The 17950-nt window shown below is 39.8% G+C and overlaps 1 protein-coding gene across 7 annotated transcripts in view; it reads left to right on the top strand.

The window, feature by feature from the left end:
• Window positions 1-17117, top strand: part of ELAVL4 (ELAV like RNA binding protein 4) — a 134779-nt gene extending 117662 nt beyond the window's left edge. For 5 of the 7 annotated variants that reach the window (XM_063939572.1, XM_063939569.1, XM_063939574.1 and 2 more), the window contains 5 exons: window positions 1320-1423; window positions 7490-7643; window positions 9808-10033; window positions 12336-12374; window positions 14708-17117. In XM_063939572.1, the coding sequence (XP_063795642.1) occupies window positions 1320-1423; window positions 7490-7643; window positions 9808-10033; window positions 12336-12374; window positions 14708-15035 (851 nt within the window). In that variant the 3' untranslated portion in view covers window positions 15036-17117. The remainder of the gene's footprint in view (window positions 1-1319; window positions 1424-7489; window positions 7644-9807; window positions 10034-12335; window positions 12375-14707) is intronic. The other 2 variants (XM_063939573.1, XM_063939570.1) reach the window with 1 other exon arrangement.
• The last annotated feature ends 833 nt before the right edge of the window (window positions 17118-17950 follow it).

Below are 17950 nucleotides of genomic sequence, written 5' to 3'. Positions count from 1 at the left end.
GTTGACAGTGCTTACGGCTGACAAGTTCAAAAGGTCGATGTGACATTGGCCGACACACAAATTGGCTGACACACAAATGTTTTTGGGGCTTTCACATGTTTTCCCAACAATTGCTTGATTTGATATCCACGTGGACATCTACTGGGAGTTGTAACCTTGCCCGAAGCATGGTGAGCAAAGCCAGCGGGTCTACGTTTGTACTGATGGTGGTCACAGAACATGAAATATACAAGAATTGGCACAAAAAACAGGTGTCGACCATTTTTGTATCAACCACTGTCTTAACCTCTGTTGACCTTTCATGGCGACCTTTTGTACCTGTTGGTGTCGACCCATTGACTGTCGACCATAACATTATAGATCTATTATACTACACCCCTTTTCCATACACAATAGCGCCTTTGTGTGTACACTCAGGGTACTGCATGCGTCGTATGGGTATTCTGGGGGTTTTGTCACATGCGGCGTAGCAAACAATCATTCATCTACGTAAACCTCGGCATTGTGTGTGGTCTGTGTGCACCTCAGGTCCTCAGCGAGACGTCAGCTCCGAGATGCTCGGCTCCCTCCCATACTTCTTTCTTCCTATCGATTGCAGTAACCTGTGCTGAACTAATTCACATGAAAGGTGTTTTTTCCAATCAATTAATTCTGATGCGGTTGCAGCTACTGGAAAATATACCCCAGTGGCAGCTGGGAAATGTGTGCAGCGTGAAATGGGTCATGTTATAAGATGTGCAGCAATGCATGCTTGTCAGATGTCCAAATGCTTGTAATGTAACCGCTTTCCTACTGGGTTGCTTTGAGGTATTTTAATCTATGAATGAAAGCTTTCTGTAGAACAGGGGTAGGCAAACTATGGCACTCTAGCTGCTGTAGAACCATATATCCCAGCTTGCCCAGCCACAGTTTTAGCATGCTGTAACAATAAAACTGTGGCAGGGCAAGCTGGGAGATGTAGTTGCACGGCAGCTGTAGTGCTACAGGTTGTCTACCCCATCTCTAGATAGTAAAATAAAAAAATAAAAACAAAATAGAAAAAGACAACATTGTGTTAATCATTTCTGAGTTTATATGACATGCTCGGTACGTCCATATTGCTTATACAGTATTTATCTTCAATAGCATCGCTGCAGCATTTTCAGACTACTTATAACATTATAAGTAGGCCAGAGTGTCCGTCTGTTTAACTCTAATACCAAAAGTGTCCTCTGACCTTCATAACAGTTTTGACCTTGGTGAAGATCATTTCTATGTAAATCATGCACCAGCTGATAAGATGATTGGTCCTTAATTTGCCTGTTTCTTTTCCCATCTAGGGCAGAGCCTAGGATATGGATTTGTTAATTACATTGATCCAAAGGATGCAGAAAAAGCCATTAACACTTTAAATGGACTCAGACTACAAACCAAAACCATCAAGGTGAGGTAATATTTAGGGAGATAACATACTGTAGTGATGCCATCTATGACACTGGGACTAACAGTGGTGCAGTATCAAAGTAACTGTATTATAAGGAACGATGGGGTAGATGTATGATACCGGTACATATTGTGCCGGTATCACTCTTCCCGATTTGCCTCTTTAACGAGGGGAAGCGGGAAGCACAAGCGCAGAGATGTACTAACATCTCGGCTGCCGGAGAGGGGGAATGAAATCTCCTCCCTCCGGCGATGCCTCTCTGTGCACGTAGCAGATCAGCCTAGTGCTGAGTGCTGTGTTTCTCCCCCGGGCCGGCTCCACTGGTAGTGTGCGAGATCTCGCAGCCAGGCACCCACCACAGCCAGGGACATCCCTGCTATGGTACTATCCCTGCTATGGTGTATAGGCAACGGCATCTGTTGAAATCGGTAGCTGCAGGTGTCGACACATTCAGCGCTGCTGAGCATTCATACATTGCCTGCCACACCGGCGTGCATAGCGCCTCTGTCACCTTGCGTGCACTGCCGCTGTCATACATGAAGAAGAAACGGTATCGGTGCACATAAGGTGGGTCATCTGAGCTGATCGCTAGCTGCATTTGTTCGCAGCGCAGCGATCAGGCTAAAAAAATGGCAGTTCTGCACATGCGTATGCGGCGCAATGCGCATGCGCATCGGACGGGCACAACGAACAATGTAGTTTTGCACAGGTTTTAACGAAGCATTTCAGTCGCACTGGTGGCCGCAGTGTGATTGACATGAAGTGGGAGTTTCTGGGTATCAACTGACCGTTTTCAGGGAGTGTTCGGAAAAACGCAGGCGTGCCAGGAAAAACGCAGGTGTGGCTGGGCGGGTTTGTGATGTCAAAACAGAAACTAAACAGTCTGAAGTGATCGCAAGCACTGAGTAGGTTTTGAGCTACTCTAAAACTGCACAAAAAAACGTTGTCGCCGCTCTGCGATCCTTTCGTTCGCACTTCTGCTAAGCTAAAATACACTCCCAGTGGGCGGCGGCCTAGTGTTTGCACGGCTGCTAAAAACAGCTAGCGAGCGATCAACTCGGAATGACCCCCAAGGATAGATGACACTTCTCATCCATATCGAAGTTTAATATATCTACACCAATATAACTTATTATTTAAGTGTCCTGTCCCCTGATACAGCAATGTTAATATACCATGTACATATTTGTCCTACATTGTCTTGTACTGTAAGTCATTATTTTCTTGTTTTGCTCATTTGTTTATGTACTGTGTTAGGCGCCGCGGAACCCTTGTGCTGCCATATAAATAAATGATAATAATAATATTAATAATATTTTTTTCCTAATGTCTCTATTAGGATCTCTGTAAGGCTCAACTGTAATACCTTTGAAACGTATTTTTCTATTTTACTTTATACCTTTTTTACTTAAAAATTTGGCAATAGTCAAGGCAGGGACGTATTAAGGGCCACATGGACCTGGGGCTGAAACTGTTCCGGGGCCTATAGTGAGAAGCAGAGTAGGTATGGCCAGTGATGTGTGGGTGTGACCAATGCCATGTGGGTGTGGCCAATGCCATGTGGGCGTGTACACCACATACATTATCAACCCCAATGTCTCCCTAAAAGGAGAAAAATTGCATGATTTTGTAGAGAAAATTGAAATAAATGTTATTATGTATAATTTATGGCTGACTGTATGGTCATCATTATGCTGTCATAATGATAAGCCTATTTTCCTGTGGGGGCCCATCATCATTACTAGTCAGCATAAATATGTTCCTAAGGAGGAATGAACAAGCTTCTTTTATATGAAACGTACAATTTATATAACACAGTATACTAGTCTGTGCTAAACCACAATGGGGGTTTGGGGATTTCAAGCTCTGACAAATTTATAAGCCTTTTGTTAATGTGTTTAATTAATAATTTATTTTTAATTACATCATTCGGGTCTGCAACTTAAGTAGGTTATACAATATAATGCATATGACTGCAAGTAGCAATGTTACCATTATTAATAATTAGGGCATTAGATTTCAGTGAACTGTAAATTCAACTAGAGGATTATGGGTTCCAAGCAGTGTCGGACTGGAGTGTGAAGGGCCCACCGGGCCAGCCTCCAAAGGGGGTGTGGCCAGCCACCGCAGAGGTTTGGCTAACCATTATAGAGTACCTGGTCTGGACTCCTTGATAACTTATATAGTAATTAATGCTAGTGCATGCATGATAATGTGCCAGATCAATGACAGCAATGTACTGTAGAGAATACATCATAATCCTGTGCAGTATAAGGTAACATATGTATAATATATAATTCAAGTGCACAGTCTAGAACCTGATACCTAGAGGAGGAGGGGCCCCCAGGCAGAGGGGCCTACCGGTGGTTTCCCCTGTACCCCTGTGGGCCAGTCTGAGCCTGGTTCCCAGTACGAATGGCCTTATGATCCATGTTATTTGAACCCATAGTTTAAGAACTCTAAGAAGCCTACAGGACCATTTGAGTTGTCTAGCCTTTTTGTCATTCATGTTAAAAACCCAAACCCAAATTGAGGTTCCAATTTTGTTTTATGACACAAATCCAGTTTTTAGAGCGAATAAACATGATTCAAAAAAATAATAATATTTAAAACCAAAAAATGCATTAACAAAATAATTCTATGCGGGTGCAATAATTCTGGAGCAATAATCTTTCATTTAAACAAAGAATGCGGTATGTGAGGCATTAAATTAACCCATTCCTCGCTTGCTGCTTTCGTTGCCCTCTGATACTGCAGCAATTTCCGCAGACTAGGCAATGAAATTACAGAGCAATGTTTGACCTACAAATGACATCTGAAATAGATGTTACCAGGACTGAGTTTCACAAGCGATATTTACAGTTACTATGAGCAGAGAATTAGAAGACCCACATTCAGCCAATCACACAAAACTGCAAGTTTGTCTCTCTTTATCCATTCTGCTGAATATAACATTAGTCACATTCTCTGCGTTGAGTCAACAGCTATTTTTAAAACACAGAGGAGATATAGAAGGAAGCGGAGCATTCATGTTTGGGGGGAACGGAAATGATGTATGTCATGAAAATACAGTACATCTTTTTAGTAATGAATTCTAATATTTATATGCTATAAAAAAATAATAATAATAATATATATATATATATATATATATATATATATATATGTACAATATACATGGAAATGGATTAAAAATAACAGACATACTATACTTAACCAGCCATTCAATAGTTTACCTGAACTATGGGGGTCGTTCCGAGTTGATCGCTAGCTGCCGTTGTTCGCAGCGCAGCGATCAGGCTAAAAATTGTCATTTCTGCGCATGCGTATGCACCGCAATGCGCACGCGCGATGTACGGGTACAAAGGCCTTTGTGGTTTTGCACAGGTTCTAGCAAAGCTTTCAGTCGCACGGCAGAACGCAGGAAGATTGACATGAAGTGGGCGTTTCTGGGCGGCAAATTGATTATTTCTTATTTAATCTTATTTTTTTTTAAATAGTTATACTCCAATCACTAATTTCCATTTTAAGCGTCGCAGAGGATGTTTCCACTTTCAAAAATTTCATAGGAAGAATCAATACCTAAGCGCCTGTATTTATATTTATGGGCCGTCCCTTGGACTCCTCTACTTCAGCAGGATCCCTATAGAAATCACTCCTCCAAAAAGGTTTACGTGAAATCGAGAGCTGGCCACACCCTCCTCATCCTGCCGTACACTTCCCATATACAGTATAATGAGGTACTGTGAATGGCTCAGGAGGCACTGGCTAGTACTAGAACCAAAGGCATATCTATAATGGGTGCAGTGTGTGCGCTACGGGATGGGAGAGGAGGGGGCCCACACCGGAGACTGCACACGTGCCCCCTCCTCTCTAGATACGCCCTTGACTAGAGCCAGATTTACACACAATATATGAGCTCAAGGGTGCATGTGGTCATTATACACAGGTGCAGCAGTATATATATATGTGGTCATTATACACAGGTGCAGCAGTATAAACATGTGGGCATTATACACAGGTGCAGCAGTATATACATGTGGGCGTCATACACAGGTGCAGCAGTATATACATGTGGGCATTATACACAGGTGCATCAGTATATACATGTGGGCATCATACACAGGTGCGGCAGTATATACATGTGGGCGTCATACACAGGTGCAGCAGTATATACATGTGGGCGTCATACACAGGTGCAGCAGTATATACATGTGGGCATAATACACAGGTGCAGCAGTATATACATGTGGGCGTTATACACAGGTGCAGCAGTATAAACATGTGGGCATTATACACAGGTGCAGCAGTATATACATGTGGGCATCATACACAAGTGCATCAGTATATACATGTGGGCATTATACACAGGTGCATCAGTATATACATGTAGGCATTATACACAGGTGCAGCAGTATATACACGAAGGCATTATACACAGGTGTAGCAATATATACATGTGGGCATTATACACAGGTGCAGCAGTATATACATGTGGGCATTATACACAGGTGCAGCAGTATATACATGTTATACACAGGTGCAGCAGTATATACATGCGGGCATTATACACAGGTGCAGCAGTATATACTGAACATCATACTTACCTACTTTGAATGTCTCCCGGAGAGGAGACGCTGCAGGAGACTTCAGGAGGCAGGGCCGGGCTGTGACATCATCAAGCGAATCGCATCATTTTAGCCCCACCCCCTTCACGCGGACCCGTGAATCTTCATTTTCCAGATGTGTGGACTGGGCTAAAATTATACGGTTTGCGTCATTTTAACCCCTTCCCCCCTCCACGGACCGGGGGGTGCAGGGGGCTACCCCAAAAAATGGGAGCCTCCCGCAGCTTCCGAGAGAGTAGGCAAGTATGCTGTACATGTGGGCAATATACACAGGTGCAGCAGTATATACATGTGGGCATTATACACAGGTGCAACAGTACAGTATATACATGGGGGCATTATACACAGGTGTAGCAGTATATACATGTGGGCATTATACACAGGTGCAGCAGGTATATACATGTGGGCATTATACATGGGTGCAGCAGTATATACATGTAGGCATTATACACAGGTGCAGCAGTATATACATGTAGGCATTATACACAGGTGCTGGTGCTCCTACCTCCATGTCTGTCTGTTTTTGCCCAGTTTGTCCTATTACTGTTGTTCTAATTGTAAAGTGCAACAGAATATGCTGCGCTATATAAGAAACTGTTAATAAAATAAATAAATAAAATACATACTGCTGGAAATTTGGTAAGTTTTGATCAGAGATGTGAGCAAAGCTCGCCACACTGTCGGTAAGCCGGCGGTCGGGCTCCCGGCGCCGGTATGCTGGTCGACGGGAGCCCGACCGCCGGCATATCGTAGTGAACCCGAGCAAAAGGTAGTTCAGGGGGGCACTGCCTCTCCTGCCATAGACTTTATACTCCAGAGTTTTGCTATAAAAATGTTTACAATAAGGCAAAGAAGAAATTTTATAATATATTCTTTGTATTTTTCATATACTTTATATAGTCAGATCTCTGGCGTATACGTTAGTATGACAGGAAAGGCTCTGCATCACCTGCCTCCCCTCACCGCACGCCATTGGTATGAAACTTACTGATACTGCTACAGCTGAGAAATTAAGCAATCAATTGGAAAGGGATTTCTTATACCAAAATACAACATATGCAATGAATGTATAATGATTGTTACCTTCAAAGTATGGTCATTAAACAAGGCTCATGATGAGAGAAGACCAGCAATTGCAATTGGGTTTTGACAGCTTAATTAAGCTACATGTAGCTTCTGCTTCTTTTCAGGCGCATTGTTTGGAAAGAGGAGGTGTATCAAAAATTATGAACAGGACACGTAGGAAAGTTACCTATAATAACAACAAACTACGTAGCTTCTAGTTATCATTTATCAAGTACATTCTATAAAAGGATAGGGAGAAGCTTATTGGTTACTACAATATGGTCAAATTCACCTGTCAGTTTGATACATCTCCCCCATAAGTCCTAACTTTGTCACTGATCTGATGACCAATTTTGCTCCTAATTTTCGCCAGGTTTCCTATGCCCGTCCTAGTTCTGCATCAATCCGAGATGCTAACTTATATGTTAGCGGCCTTCCAAAAACCATGACGCAGAAAGAACTGGAGCAGTTATTTTCGCAGTATGGGCGCATCATCACCTCAAGAATTTTAGTGGATCAAGTTACAGGTGGGTGAGATGGTACAGCCTAAGGTTTAATAATAATTCAGTATAAAACAGATTAATATTAAAATGTCATTACGTAGACTAAGGTTTTGTTTCCTCCATCATAGAAACTTGTATATTATTTCTTTGTGCCTAAACCAAAAATCCACCAAATACTAAGGACAGTAGCTTGCAGTTGCTTAAGTGACAGCATTTTATATCATTTTGAATTTGGTAAGAACAGGTCATGGATGTTGACAGTCAGAATGTCAGCGTGGTCATTAGGTCAACAATCCGTATGTAAGACATGCATTTAGGTCGACCAGGTTACAAGGACACACAAACAATGGTGGTTTCCTCGGTCATTCCTGGAGATAATTATGTATCAGGTGCTGGAAAGGGGGAGGGGTCACAGACAAACAACAGACAGAGAGGGGCGGGGGTGCAAATCCCCACCCCTAAATTTCCCTTCAGCACACTAAAAATTACCTGTAACCATACCTGAACCTATCTGGTAATAGAAATTCAGAGAATTAGTCACACATGTTTGCAAACACATGTTTAAGCTGCTGAGCCACTTCATGGCTTCTATGATATCAGCAGTCCTAACACTACATAATAGCAGTGCCCACATAGGGCCATGTAAGAATCTTGACATTTAACAAGTTGACACCAAAATGCTGACATATAATTTTTTGGTTATTTTAACCTAACCCTAAAAATCTAAAACGTATGTCGACATTTTGGTATCAACATATTAAATGTCAACATTCTGAAGGCGTTTGCCATGTCAACCTAAATGATTGATTGTTGACCTAATGGCCATGTCAACCTGTGACTGTCGACATTCAGAGCCTGTTGACATTCTGATGTTGACTTTCTAAATGTCGACATGTCGACCAGATACCAATTGTTCACCACACTGGTATTATGTATCTGTCTGTCAAATATTATTAATGCCAAATATTTTTAGTTCTGCACAAGCTTTAATCAGGGCAGGACAAGCAACAAACACTGGTTTCATTTCAGATAATAATTGAATCATATTCTGGTATAATATTCTGGAGAGCGCATTAAGTAAAACACATAAAATGTACAGATAAAGCTCTTTTCTTTCAGTTTTGTCAAGGACACTATGGTTCTATATTTTGTTACATTTCTTCATTGTCCTGGAAATAATAACCTTGATTTCAGTTTAGTCTATTGTCTAAAACTTAGTGATGCTTTCTAGAAGCAAACAAACATTCAGAAGTTCTTCCCATCCGCAGTGATCTGTTATCGCAACGGGCATGGCTTTAGGGCATGCCTGAAAGGTCAATTGCCTTTGGACACCCAGCTTCTGTCAGCCACCGCAGGGCTGGATTTTCTGTTGTTCCACTCAGTATAAGAGATTTTCTACTGTTCCACTCAGTATAACAGCTTTTCAGTGGCATTGTGGGGACAATGTGACTTATTCAGGTTTGTTAACAAACCAAAATAAACCGCAAGCAAATGGGAAAAACCATGTGCAGTGCAGGTGGGTCAGATGTAACGTGTACAGAGAGATTTAGATTTGGGTGGGGTGTGTTCAAACTGAAATCTAAATTGCAGTGTAAAAATAAAGCAGCCAGTATTTACCATGCACAGAAACAATTTAACCCACCCATCTGAACCTCTCTGCACATGTTACATATGTCCCACCTGCAGTTTTGACAAGTTGCTTCTTTTTTTTTTTTTTTTTGCTTACAAACCTGACTAACCCCCAATGCATACTTGCCTACTCTCCCTGGAAGAGCAGGAAAGTCTCCCGATTTTTAAGGTGTGTCGGTCCCCCCCCCCCCTCCCCGGCCGGCCATTTAGTGAGTAAAGTGGGCGGTCTGCGCAGGCGATGACGCGATTCTTTCTGTATAATGCCGGTAATATCGGAATTACAGAGCCGAGGCGTGTCTTCCATGGCGCATTGTGGTAGCCATGCTCCCATTCTGCCTCCACCCGCCCCCTCTGTGCATCATAGCCCTGCCCCGCCCCCCTGATGAGCCGACCTGGCTGCTCTCTCCCAGAGAGAGCAGCCAGGATGTCGGCATGTATGCCTCAATGGCATTAAATAGGCTAAGTTCAAAATAGTTATTTTGATTGTATTATTTACTGTAAGCCAAAGGGAGAAACTATTCTGGTTTTACAAATGGCCGCCATAATGTTTCCTCTGCAGGTGTGTCTCGGGGAGTCGGTTTTATCCGTTTTGACAAGAGGATAGAGGCAGAAGAAGCCATTAAGGGTCTGAATGGACAAAAGCCAAGTGGAGCAACTGAACCGATAACTGTGAAATTTGCCAACAACCCCAGTCAGAAAACCAGCCAAGCCCTCCTCTCTCAGCTCTATCAGTCCCCAAACAGGCGTTACCCCGGCCCACTCCACCACCAGGCACAGCGGTTCAGGTAAATACAAACCTGTCTATAAAAGGAGCCCTTCTATTATTACGTCGATAGTGTTGTCCTTGTTAATTCCCTTTCTTCCTTTCTAACATATAAATAAGATAATAAATCAGTTACGTTTGTTTTCATCACTTGCAATGTGAAATCCTGTCTGAGAGCAAAGGGAGCTGGGCGAGACATATGTAGCGACAGTAGGAGACATTGTTTATGCTGATATCATTATCCGTGTCTTTTGTCATTGATTAGTTGGCTCTTTTCCGTATCTTTATGGTAAAAGGCTGCTTACTGTACTGCTGGCTGGAAAATATGTAAATAGAGGCCGGAATGTCTGGATGCGTGTTATTTATACAATAAGGAATGCCAATGCACTGTCATATGATGGAAAAGCTCATTTCCTCTGCACAATTGCCCAGCGCTAATACACTCATCAGCCGGGGTTGGAGGGGTTAATTTTGTTGATGCCAAAAAGGCTATTGGCTTCATTTTGATTTTTTTTTTTCTCCAGCGGAAAAAGGGGGAAGGAGGGGGAGGGGGTAATACAGTATAAGTGAGGGTGTCTCCTTATCTCTATGTAAGATAGATTGATTATTCACTCAAAACTGCTCAAAGGCCCATTTTATTCAAGGCTGAGAACTAATCTTCTGCCAAGTTTCAGAAGGTATTGATCAGCTTCTATCCAATATTCTCCTGTGGTGCTTCAGAGACGGCTAGGCAGAGCAGAAACGCTGAAATCCTTTACTGACCAGCAATTCTTATACGTGTAGATGCACTGTCTGGGAAAACAGATTAATTATTGCGTGCCTTCTTTCTAAATGCATAACTATTTTCGGCGAGCACCCCTCCCTACCCCGCTCTCGCGCATTTTCCTCCAACCCTCCAAAAATGTAACATTCTGCAATCTGAAACTGTGCCAGAAAGAGAGAGATGCCTTCTACTGGCTAACCCATCTTATGCCTGACAGCTGAGGTCCCATATGAATGAACCATTATTTTCTGTCCGTCAGGGAACAATTCAAGCATCACATATAATTAACATTTTTGACTGCGAGAAGTAATAGACAAACTGATGGCAGATCCTGCGTCTGTTTTGTACATTTCTGCATATTCGCTCAGTATTATGTGTCACTAAGACTAAGGCAGCTTAGACAGTAAAATATGTATTTCCAGAGGAAGGCAAATACATGCATGGCAGAGTTCAATCATTTGTTAATGGGACTCTGAGCGGAAAATACAATGTATTTCTTCGTATCATCCTCTTACCCCAAGATCAAATCCAATTATGCGGGGAAGGAATGCACTATATTTTTCAGTTAATAACTTAGTTTACGGGGGATGATCTTGCCGACTTTAAGGTTACGGATGGTTGTTTTCTTAATTCTAGTGCTATGGCCCACCTGTGGGGGGATTTCAGTTGCAGGCGAAGGGTGCAAATTGCCATTGCCGCAGTGTTTACATGCATGCAACTGCATCGCATCTCGCACTCCTCACCCACCCGGCCAAATCCCGAATTCGCACAAAACTGCTTGCAACCAGTGGCGGCTCCAAAGGTGGGGCTGAGCGCAGTCCAAATTTCAAATTGAGGAGCCACACCAACTGCCAGTGAGTCAGTTTGGGATGACAGTTGGTGGCAGTAGGCGTGGCTCCTCTATTTGAAGTTTGGACAGTGCTGCGGCCTCATCTCTGGAGTCGCCACTTCTCGGAACCCTATGGGGTGCAAGCAGGTTTGTGCGAGACCGGGCTGCCATACAGTGCTGCTATTGCGCTGATTAAGGCGGTCAAAGTCATCCACCAATCTCTCTCAAAAGGCTGATACCCCCCGCCCCCAAACCATTGATGAAGGGAATAGATACCTGTCATTTTTCTGTATTCCCAATAGAACATGTTTGTTGGACACAATGCAGTTCCATCACTAATTAGTCTACCGTGGTGATATATACTGGTCACTGACTGACTACAGTTGTGGGGGCAGTCCTTGATTCCGGGTTAGACTTTTTGGCTCTTATCACAATTCCCCATACACTGTAGAGGCGTTAGACCTTTTAGGCACAGGTCACATGTATATTCTGATTTTTTTTGTCCCTGTATTTGAGGAGAGCGGGAGATAAAAGACAGCGTGTAACATTTCTGGAGGTTTGTCAGAGTATAAAATACTGCTTGATTGACTCCTACAGGCTAAAGCGTTAGCAGCCTAATCAAGTGGTAGAAGATTTGTCTTTCTGTTGAAAAGGGACGTCATTAATAACAGCTCCATTGAGCGCTCTTACCATCTGTAAGACATTAACCCAAAGACACTCCTTCTCTTTCAGGCTGGACAATTTGCTTAATATGGCCTATGGCGTTAAGAGGTAATTAGAATTTCACAGAATGCCAGATGTCCATGTTGGCACAGATTGGTGCTATAATTTATTTCTATTCTGTTTGTTTTGTTGCTTTTTTTTTTTTTTCAATTCACTAACTTTATTTGTGTTTAATTGCTCTTTTTTTTCCCACCAGCATGCAAGGTTCTGTTCTTTTGAGTTGGGACTGTTGGTTTTCTTTTATGAGGACGCCAATACATTGTGATGTTTCATTTCCTTTTTTTTCACCATTTTGTTTTTTATCCACAGGTGGGCTACAGTTGCAGTTAAGGTGCATATGTTACACTGGCTGAGAGGCATTTCTGTGCAGTTTAGTTCATATACAAATAACTATGTACATTACTGTACATTCAACAGAGTATAAGAATCATCCCAAAATGCACAGGTTGAAGAAAATAAGCTTTCCTAGTTTCACTCTATTCCTATTTCTAAAGAAATGAAGCTGCCCATAGCAACCAATCAAGCAATCATTTATCAAGTAGGTTCTATAAATTGATAGATAGGACCTGATTGGTTGCTTGAGCAGCTTCTCCCCCTGCACTCTTTAGAACAGGCATTCCCAACCACGGTCCTCAAGGCACACTAACAGTGCAGGTTTTAGTGATATCCAGGCTTCAGCACAGCTGACTTAATTAGTAGCTCAGTTATTTTGATTTAACCATCTGTGCTGCAGCCTGGATATCACGAAAACCTGCACTGTTGGTGTGCCTTGAGGACCGTGGTTGGGAATGCCTGCTTTAGAAGGTTTCATATACCGCCTACTTTGCTTCTTATTTACCAGGCAGTGCTTAATCTATGTTACGGGTGATAAGAATTTTTCAATAAATCTTTTCTTAGACAAATAAATAGTTACTGCATAATGATGATAACGATAAACAATAAAACATTATTTTCCACTATACTATAAATCCAATAGGGAGAGATATAGCAAACCTTGGAGACAGATCTTTATCTCTCTCCACTTTAGCACTCTCCAAATGTTGATACATCTTCTTCACAGTCCTTTTCCCCCTGATTGTCACATAGCACAACATGAGAAATATTTCTCAGTCCTATACCTTGATCCGTGTATATGAGTGCCTTAACTGCCTGAGAGCTTTCTTTCATTTACAGGTTTAATGATTATAACATTTTATATTGGTTCATTTGTTTTGTTTTTTACACGTTTCTTTATAACAACAATATATCCAACCTTACTGTGTATCCTGACAAAACCACTGTTTTTGCTATTACCCTATTTAAGAGAGACACACAAATTTTGACCAGCAGTATATCCTCTTTGTGGTCTCAGAATAGTGTCCAACATGCCGATCAAGCTGGTCGTCCATTTTATATAATAATAAATGAATGTGTGTTCATATCATGGCATGGTGGGGTGTTTAGTTATGAGCGCCATAGGTCAACAGGTTCTCTGACCTTGACCTACAACATCCACCCTGCATAAAACAATTTATTACTGTAACTATTAATGAATTTCAGTGATTCACTTAGTTTTTAGGGACTTGGCTATAAAAACACATTAAGTAAATCCAATTGAAAATACAAACAGTGAAGGGCAAATTATACATATTTGATTCCTTATCAGCCCATCAGATGTGTCTTTAATTGGCCTAACCAATTAAAGTACATAAATTATTGTGTTGTTTGATAAAAAGAAACATGTAGCTATCCAACATTATGGGGGATATTCAATTGACCCCGATCATGTTTTGGGAGTAAAAAACAGGGGTTTATCACAATTTTTGCCTGCTGTTTAGCTTTGGGCATTTCAATTAATCACCGCTACTTGCTCCCTGAAAATCTTGTAAATTTGTGGGTGAAAACACAAAGGATCCAGACCAATGTGTTCTCGCGAGGAAAAAAAAAACGGGTCTTATAGGGCTGGTTATTGAGGATTGCAGGCATCGGAGACAATTGAGTAACCCTGGGGGAGTCAATTAATTTAATTTAGCGCAACCAATTGAATATCCCTCTATGTATGTGCAGGTTTTAATGGACTTCATAAACATTTGTAGCATATTACAGAAAAACAAATATTTAAGTGTTACAGCAAGCCAAACAATGGACATACAGTATACAACACCAACATTAGATGGACCATTTATTGGGATTATGTGGAAACATGTTATATTTGTGTTGTTGTTTTTATTATTATTATTATTATTATTATTATTATTTTGTTTAATTCTTTAACACGTTTTCCATCACAAAAGTTCTATCATGTTTTTAACATATTTTTTTTTCCTTTTGCTATTTTAAAACTTTTTTCCATTGAGATTTGTTCTTTTGTTGTTGACGATCTCCAATCTCTCTCCACCTAGGTTTTCTCCAATCACCATTGATGGAATGACGAGTCTGGTTGGAATGAATATCCCTGGCCACACGGGTACCGGCTGGTGTATCTTTGTTTACAACCTCTCTCCTGACTCAGATGAGAGTGTCCTGTGGCAGCTTTTTGGCCCATTTGGTGCAGTCAACAATGTCAAAGTCATCCGTGATTTCAACACCAACAAATGCAAGGGATTTGGCTTTGTCACAATGACCAATTATGACGAAGCAGCTATGGCTATTGCCAGCCTTAATGGTTACCGTCTGGGAGACAGAGTTCTGCAGGTTTCCTTTAAAACCAACAAAACCCACAAGTCTTGAATTTCTAGCCTATCTACATCAACCTAAAAAAAAAAAATTCTGTTCATGAACAAAAAGAAGACGGAAAAAAAACAGACTCTCAATGGCTTATAACCAACCATGGACTTTATAAGCCAGTGTTGCCTGAGTATTACCATTGGATATCCTGTGATAAACCGGAAAGGATTTTATAATGCTTAGAAAAAACAAATAACAAAAAAAACTTTGATGCATTGAATGTTCTTTCATAGCTGTCGTCGTTGAATATAATATACATAGATTACAATGAGCAGGGCTTTTTTAACCCAGCCGGCTAGTTTTACACCTTCTTTGAAGGTGGCTGTTTTTAAGATGACCATGAGTTCATTTGAAGAAGTAAAAAATAAAAAAAATAATTAAAAAAAACTTGAAAAAAAAACAATTTTTACAAATGTAACACAATAAAGAAAAGAAAAAAGTTTTTTTCTTTTCTTTTCAGCTTTCTTTTTTGTTCACAAATGAGTCCTTTCAGATTGGTGACCTGCTTCCCCCCTCCTTCCCAGTAGCCCTTTTAGTGTGGGAATGTAGCAAAGGTTCTGACACTCAAAGGGTGAAAAAAAGAGAAACAATATAGTAATGTATTTGCAAAAAGGGAACAAAAATAATGACTTTTGCATTTAATTGTATTGTTTCTTGACTAAGTGTTGAAAGGAGATTCCTAAGGGGACCGCTTTGGTCAGAATACCTGATGACGCAAAACAATTTAAATAAACGAACAATGTTGCCAAAGAGTTTGTCTCTTTGCTGAAAATGGGTTTCCAGAAAAATCTATTTTTATAAAATATAAAGAATTTTTACAAGAGAATCTGGATTTGAGAAAAAAATAAAATAATATTTTGACTGGCTAATTTAGGGGAAAATTGACAACTTTGTCATTCATACTGCACTGGTAACTTTTTAGAGAACAAGATATGTTTTAAATTGGATTAGTAGAATGTTTTTTGAAAGATGGGTTAAAACAGTTGGTCTTCGTATCTTTTCATAGCATATTGCAAACTATTCTATTGAGTAAGGGAGAGTGTTCTACACAGGTCCCCAAACAACCACAGTCAAAACCCAAATCAAGCAAGAGGTGCATTGCAAGACAATTTTTTTCTTTCAGTCATCAGTATGGGATATCTGCAGAACAAAAGAAAACTTACTTTTTTTGTTTTGGGTGGGGCAAATACTTCCTTAGTTTGAGCAGTAGGTGCTACAAAATCATTTACATATCTTAGTATCATAGTTAAATGTAATGTGTTTAGAATAATAAAAAGAAAACATTTGCTTTAAATTTGTTAAAAGAGTTTGAGTTCACTTTATGGCCCACTCCAATATAACAGGGCTGCGTTGGCACATTTTAAAACACTGTTTTATGTTGCTTGCAACACGTATTTATTTAATTGCTGATGTAATGCATTTGGCCAATATCAATTATAGCAGGTTTGGCTAGTCTATTTATTTGTTTACTTAAACTATGGGAAGAAGCATATTATTGTGTCATTTCTTGTGTGTGTACGTGTATATATAATATAAATATATATATATAAAGTTATTTTTTTTAATTTCTGTTAATTTATTATTAAGTTGTACTCCTTTGCTAGTTCTGTTTGTATATGTCTTAAAATGTTTTTCTTATAATACTTGATTGACAAGCGTATCAAGGTAACTTGTGTAGAAATATTGTTTGATATGTTGTCATGTTTGTCGTGAATATTTTTTCTTAATGCACAGTAGAAACAACAAAAAAACAAAAACAACAAACTGGGTCTTTATTTTTAATGTTCTCCTGATGGATACAAGAACAGAGCTATGGTCTAAATGAGGAAGGAAGGATTGGCTCTCCCATATCCAGTGCACTGATAATTTTAGTATGTTTGTGCTCTGTAACGTTCTATATTTTAAAAAATAAAACATAATAAAAAATGTTCTGCTCTTCCCCGAGTACTAGGAAAAGTTACTCGCTATGCATAATCTAGTTGATAGTTAAAATTTGCTATTGCTTTTTCTTGTCTTGTTATATCAAATCTTTTCAATACAAGTTTAGTCTTAATGGTAATAAAACGTTGTTATGGTTATATATAATGTGCTTACTTTGTGTATTTTTTTATTCCATCTTATAAAAATAGGACAAATGTTTTTACTCTACAAAGAAAGTTTTATAATAGACGGAAAAAAAAAGACATTTGGTTTAATGTTTGAAAGGAGAATCATCGTTACAACGTTGTATTTATTAGTATAGTTTAAATTATTTTTTATTTATACAATTATATGTTTTATGAAGTTGTAGATATTATCATTTGTTTTGGAAAGCCTTTAGTCAGCGACTAAACTTTTTTGATTGGTACTAATAGCAGCAGCGACACCTACAGGCACTAAGATGATAAGCATCATCATCCTATATAATAAACGGCTAATGTTGCTCCTCACCTCTATGAGGGGAATTAATTTTTTGCGCGCAAGCAGCCACTAGATGGCGCACAATGGGGCAATTCAATTCGGGTGTGCACAGCAGCTGGCACTAACATTATGGCTTTGTTGTTCCGTCATGTTGACGGGCTGGTAACTAGTAATAAAATAATTATTCAGAACAATTTTGTTTTTTATTGCAACATTTATTATATATATTACATATACAAATATATACATATACAAATTAAAATGATGGAAATATTTATAATTTGATCAATATTTCTCCCTTGACAGCAAAATATATTTACAAATGCCACTTTAGATGTAGTTTTTTTTTTTTTTACATTTAACTAGACTATAATTTTAAGAAATGCATTTCAAATGTAGTGAGATTCATATAGTAACAAATATGATTTATATTGAGTCAAATATATGATAATATAGGGGAGTTTTGCTGAAATTGTCATTTAAAAAAAATATTACAATTTTGAAAATCCATCAGTTGA

Source organism: Pseudophryne corroboree, chromosome 9 (assembly GCF_028390025.1).
Source record: "Pseudophryne corroboree isolate aPseCor3 chromosome 9, aPseCor3.hap2, whole genome shotgun sequence".
Classification (NCBI taxonomy): domain Eukaryota; kingdom Metazoa; phylum Chordata; class Amphibia; order Anura; family Myobatrachidae; genus Pseudophryne; species Pseudophryne corroboree.
Note: the sequence above shows the minus strand (reverse complement) of the source record. Positions and strands in the feature narration are given on the sequence as shown.